General features: G+C 47.2%; 1 protein-coding gene across 1 annotated transcript in view; it reads left to right on the top strand.

Annotated features, from left to right (window-relative positions):
* The window catches only part of dusp16 (dual specificity phosphatase 16), a 17,626-nt gene extending 11,438 nt beyond the window's left edge, over positions 1-6,188 (top strand). The window contains 7 exon segments of the mRNA XM_052120564.1: positions 2,679-2,842; positions 2,943-3,102; positions 3,183-3,306; positions 5,094-5,107; positions 5,110-5,173; positions 5,175-5,287; positions 5,290-6,188. Of these exon segments, the coding sequence (XP_051976524.1) occupies positions 2,679-2,842; positions 2,943-3,102; positions 3,183-3,306; positions 5,094-5,107; positions 5,110-5,173; positions 5,175-5,287; positions 5,290-6,188 (1,538 nt within the window).
* Positions 6,189-6,518: the final 330 nt, after the last annotated feature.

The following is a 6,518-nucleotide window of genomic DNA, read 5'->3' as shown; positions in this document are numbered from 1 at the left end:
ACACACACAAACAGCACCACTTACTCACACACACACATACAAACAAACATGCGACACACACAAACACCACCACTTACTCACACACACACATACAAACAAACATGCGACACACACAAACACCACCACTTACTCACACACACACATACAAACAAACATGCGACACACACAAACACCACCACTTACTCACTCACACACATACAAACAAACATGCGACACACACAAACAGCACCACTTACTCACACACACACATACAAACAAACATGCGACACACACAAACAGCACCACTTACTCACACACACACATACAAACAAACATGCGACACACACAAACACCACCACTTACTCACACACACACATACAAACAAACATGCGACACACACAAACACCACCACTTACTCACACACACACATACAAACAAACATGCGACACACACAAACACCACCACTTACTCACACACACACACATACAAACAAACATGCGACACACACAAACAGCACCACTTACTCACACACACACATACAAAGAAACATGCGACACACACAAACAGCACCACTTACTCACTCACACACATACAAACAAACATGCGACACACACAAACAGCACCACTTACTCACACACACATACAAACAAACATGCGACACACACAAACACCACCACTTACTCACACACACACATACAAACAAACATGCGACACACACAAACAGCACCACTTACTCACACACACACATACAAAGAAACATGCGACACACACAAACAGCACCACTTACTCACTCACACACATACAAACAAACATGCGACACACACAAACACCACCACTTACTCACACACACACATACAAACAAACATGCGACACACACAAACACCACCACTTACTCACACACACACATACAAACAAACATGCGACACACACAAACACCACCACTTACTCACACACACACATACAAACAAACATGCGACACACACAAACACCACCACTTACTCACACACACACATACAAACAAACATGCATACACACACAAACAGCACCACTTACTCACACACACACATACAAACAAACATGCGACACACACAAACACCACCACTTACTCACACACACACATACAAACAAACATGCGACACACACAAACACCACCACTTACTCACACACACACATACAAACAAACATGCGACACACACAAACACCACCACTTACTCACTCACACACATACAAACAAACATGCGACACACACAAACAGCACCACTTACTCACTCACACACATACAAACAAACATGCGACACACACAAACACCACCACTTACTCACACACATACAAACAAACATGCGACACACACAAACACCACCACTTACTCACACACACATACAGACAAACATGCGACACACACAAACACCACCACTTACTCACACACACACATACAAACAAACATGCGACACACACAAACAGCACCACTTACTCACACACACACATACAAACAAACATGCGACACACACAAACACCACCACTTACTCACACACACACACATACAAACAAACATGCGACACACACAAACAGCACCACTTACTCACTCACACACATACAAACAAACATGCGACACACACAAACACCACCACTTACTCACACACATACAAACAAACATGCGACACACACAAACACCACCACTTACTCACACACACATACAGACAAACATGCGACACACACAAACACCACCACTTACTCACACACACACATACAAACAAACATGCGACACACAAACACCACCACTTACTCACACACACACATACAAACAAACATGCGACACACACAAACAGCACCACTTACTCACACACACACATACAAACAAACATGCGACACACACAAACAGCACCACTTACTCACACACACACATACAAACAAACATGCGACACACACAAACAGCACCACTTACTCACACACACACATACAAACAAACATGCTGACACACACAAACACCACCACTTACTCACTCACACACATACAAACAAACATGCGACACACACAAACACCACCACTTACTCACACACACACACATACAAACAAACATGCGACACACACAAACACCACCACTTACTCACACACACACATACAAACAAACATGCGACACACACAAACAGCACCACTTACTCACACACACACATACAAACAAACATGCGACACACACAAACAGCACCACTTACTCACACACACACATACAAACAAACATGCGACACACACAAACAGCACCACTTACTCACACACACACATACAAACAAACATGCGACACACACAAACAGCACCACTTACTCACACACACACATACAAACAAACATGCGACACACACAAACAGCACCACTTACTCACACACACACATACAAACAAACATGCGACACACACAAACAGCACCACTTACTCCACACACACACATACAAACAAACATGCGACACACACAAACAGCACCACTTACTCACACACACACATACAAACAAACATGCGACACACACAAACAGCACCACTTACTCACACACACACATACAAACAAACATGCGACACACACAAACAGCACCACTTACTCACTCACACACGCAAACACACGCCTGTAATCTCGTGTGTGTGTGTTTATCAGTTGAGGTCTCACACTGAAAGTAGTTTCTCTTCATCCGGTGGTTTCTGTTCATGCTGGTTCTCAGGTGGTTTTGTGGAGTTCTCCCGTCTGTTTCCGGGTCTGTGTGAGGGGAAGTCCACGCTGGTTCCGTCCTGCGTCTCTCAGCCATGTCTCACGGTTACCAACATCGGACCGACACGGATCCTGCCTCACCTGTACCTGGGCTGCCAGAGAGATGTTCTCAACCAGGTCAGACTGAATGCCGTGTGCGCGGTTACACCCTAGCAACCACTTCAGTAGCAAAGCAATACGCCACGATTCTGTCACAATTTGTGTCCAAACACTGCAGGATCTGATGCAGCAGAACGACATCGCTTACGTGCTGAACGCCAGCAACACCTGCCCCAAACCAGACTTCATCCCGGACTCTCACTTCCTGCGAGTGCCAGTGAACGACAGCTTCTGTGAGAAGATCCTGCCCTGGCTCGACAAATCTGTGGAGTTCATAGGTCAGAGCGCATCATGTGACTGTTGTGTATGACGCCATGAGCGTTTGATTTCTGGCCTCATTGTGTGTGTTTGTGTTCAGAGAAAGCCAAAGCGTGTAACGCTCGAGTTCTGGTCCACTGCCTCGCCGGCATCTCCCGCTCTGCAACCATCGCAATCGCTTACATCATGAAGAGGATGGACATGACGCTAGATGAAGCTTACAGGTGCGACACAGACCCAGTCACATGGTCACAGACGTCATCTGTCATCCATTTGTTTAAGCAAGATTTTGGCAGCATGCTTATGTTCACCTGTCACTCATGATGCAGGTGTGTTTGTGTCTGTGCCACTGATGATGTCATCATGCTTATATCAGCACAAATGCATGTTAAGCTATTTTACCTCCTGAGCAAGTGCGGACATGAGTACAGAGTCTCAGGTTCGGATCATGTGACCAAGTGACATGTGAAAGCCCCTGAATGAGGATTTCTGAGTGAACTGTCCCTTTAAACTGTCACCAAGAATCAATGCGTGAATCTCACAAAACCTGCAGTAACATGCCCAGCTCATAACATTATAGAGATGAGATATTTGTAAAGAAATATTCAGTACAAGTTAATCTCAATCGACAGCATTTATGAGTTCCTCCTTTCCTTTAATAAAGCACAATTGTGTGTTCCAGTGAGTCACTTCCAATGCAAGTCAATGGGGTTTAATCTGTCAACATTAAAATACTGATTCACAAGTATAGACACAAGACATGAACAATATGTGTGTTAACATGATTTTACTGTCATTAAATCACTCACTGACCACATCTGTGTGAAGATATAGACGATTATACAAATATATATATATAAACAACTTTACAACTCAAATAATACTCAAGTTTTACAGAAGAATTACTGTAAGTGTTTTTATTAAATTATAAGCATCACATTTCTAACACTAAACCGCCAAATAAACTGACCCCATTCACTTCCATAGTTTTAATCTAGGGTGTATTTAGTGACTCCAGTCAGTCTCCTAAGCAACCAAATTGGCCCGTTGCCCGTTAGGGTAGAGTCAGGTGGGGTAGCCAAATTGGCCCGGTTGCTAGGGAGGGTAGAGTCAGGTGGGGTAACCAAATTGGCCGGTTGCTAGCGAGGGTAGAGTCACATGGGGTAACCAAATTGGCCCAGTTGCTAGGGAGGGTAGAGTCACTTGGGGTAACCAAGTTGGCCAGTTGCTAGGGAGGGTAGAGTCAGGTGGGGTAGCCAAATTGGCCCGGTTGCTAGGGAGGGTAGAGTCAGGTGAGGTAGCCAAATTGGCCCGGTTGCTAGGGAGGGTAGAGTCAGGTGGGGTAGCCAAATTGGCCTGTTGCTAGGGAGATTAGAGTCACATAGGGTAGCCAAATTGGCCGGTTGCTAGGGAGGGTAGAGTCACATGGGCTAACCAAATTGGCCTGTTGCTAGGGAGATTAGAGTCACATAGGGTAGCCAAATTGGCCGGTTGCTAGGGAGGGTAGAGTCACATGGGGTAACCAAATTGGCCGGTTGCTAGGGAGATTAGAGTCATATAGGGTAGCCAAATTGGCCCGGTTGCTAGGGAGGGTAGAGTCACATGGGGTAACCAAATTGGCCGGTTGCTAGGGAGGGTAGAGTCACGTGGGGTAACCAAATTGGCCGGTTGCTAGGAGGGTAGAGTCACATGGGGTAACCAAATTGGCCGGTTGCTAGGGAGGGTAGAGTCACATGGGGTAACCAAATTGGCCGGTTGCTAGGGAGGGTAGAGTCACATTATTTTCATGACAATAAAACACTTTTTCCCTCAAGCAATTGTTATTAATGTAAAGTCCCAAAATTATACATTTATTGAAGATGTTTTAAATGAATTACAGTAATTTAATAAAATCATGTAAACAGGCTTGATTTACTTCATGCAAAATATAAGACTTTTGTTTTCTTTAGATTTCGGGTGATGAATGAGCCGGATGTTCTATAGTTCACGTTGTGCGTGTGTTCTTCCACAGGTTTGTGAAAGAGAAACGCCCACCATCTCACCAAACTTCAACTTCTTAGGTCAGCTGCTGGACTTTGAGAAGAAACTGAAGTGTGCGAGTGAACTCAAACCCAAACTGCTGCCGAAGCGGTCCATCGGAGGAGCCCGATCAGAACGTTGTGTGCAGTGATCCGCTGGAGCCTCTGCAGCTGCCCTGCATTCTGAGCCGGCCCATGAGGAACACCTGCTGGCTCGAGCGCTGTGTGGCCTTCAGCTCACGGAAGATCTGGAGGAGAACGCCAGACCCAAACGCTCCTTCTCTCTGGACATCAAGTCATACGGCGACTCTGGAGCTCCACCGCGAGAGTTTACGAAACACGCGGTTGGCGGCGACACCCCAGAGCACTACAAACCGGCCGCCTACAAAGAGTCGACCAGCAAAGCCTGTCAGTTCTCGCCCGTGCAGGAGGTTTCAGAACAAACCACACCAGAACAAAGTCCAGACAAGGAGCGGCTCGCCGAACCCGACACCGGTAAAACCAGCCTCGCGTCTAAAGCGTGCGCGCAGCCGTTACACCGCAGCGGGAGCATGGAAGAAACTCCCACCGGCTTCTTGTTCGGCGTGTCGCGCTCGCAGCAGCACATGTGTAAATCCGGTGTGGGCACGCTGAAGGGCTGGCACTCCGACATCCTCCTGGGTCCGGTGGCCGGCGGCTGGTACCTCTCGTCCGAGTCGGCGAGATTCTACTCCACCTCGGCCATCTTCAGCGGCTCCGCGGGCACTCACGGCGGCTTGACGGCGGCGTACGGCTGCGCTCAGGGTCTGGACGCCGTGCAGAGGCGCGGGCGGCAGCGCAGCGGGGACTGCGGCAACTTGCGGAGGAGCTGGCACGAGGAGAGCAGCTTCGAGAAGCAGCTGAAACACAGGAGCTGTCAGATGGAGTTTGGAGACGGAATGACAGAGAGCCGCTCCAGGGAGGAGATGGGAAATGTGGGCAGCCAGTCCAGCTTCTCCGGCAGCATGGAGGTCATCGAGGTGTCGTGGAGATCGCCGCGACGCCACAGACGTGATATCGCCACATGCTGGTTTAGACTGCAATCGCTGCAGATGCGTATCACTGAATGAGCATGTGTGTGTGTGTGTGTGTGTGTGTGTAAACGTCCCAAGACGGAGGCGTGCATTAAGGAGAATTGAACTGGAGTCACTCCACACTGAAACATCCACAGTACCTCAACTCTCCTCATCAGGCTCTTGTGATTTTGCATGATTGACATGTAGCTCATTGACAATCTCAGGTGTTCAGAGACATTTGTAAGAAATCTGTTGTTTGAGAAAATGCTTTTAGAGTATGAATGATATCATTTTATCACAGATAATACATGTATACAAGCGCTGTGATGGGTCATCATCATTGGTGTGTTTCTGAAGTAGAGAAAAGGCCAAAACTCTTCCAAG

This window comes from Xyrauchen texanus, chromosome 47, assembly GCF_025860055.1.
Source record: "Xyrauchen texanus isolate HMW12.3.18 chromosome 47, RBS_HiC_50CHRs, whole genome shotgun sequence".
In the NCBI taxonomy this organism is placed as follows: domain Eukaryota; kingdom Metazoa; phylum Chordata; class Actinopteri; order Cypriniformes; family Catostomidae; genus Xyrauchen; species Xyrauchen texanus.
Note: the sequence above shows the minus strand (reverse complement) of the source record. Positions and strands in the feature narration are given on the sequence as shown.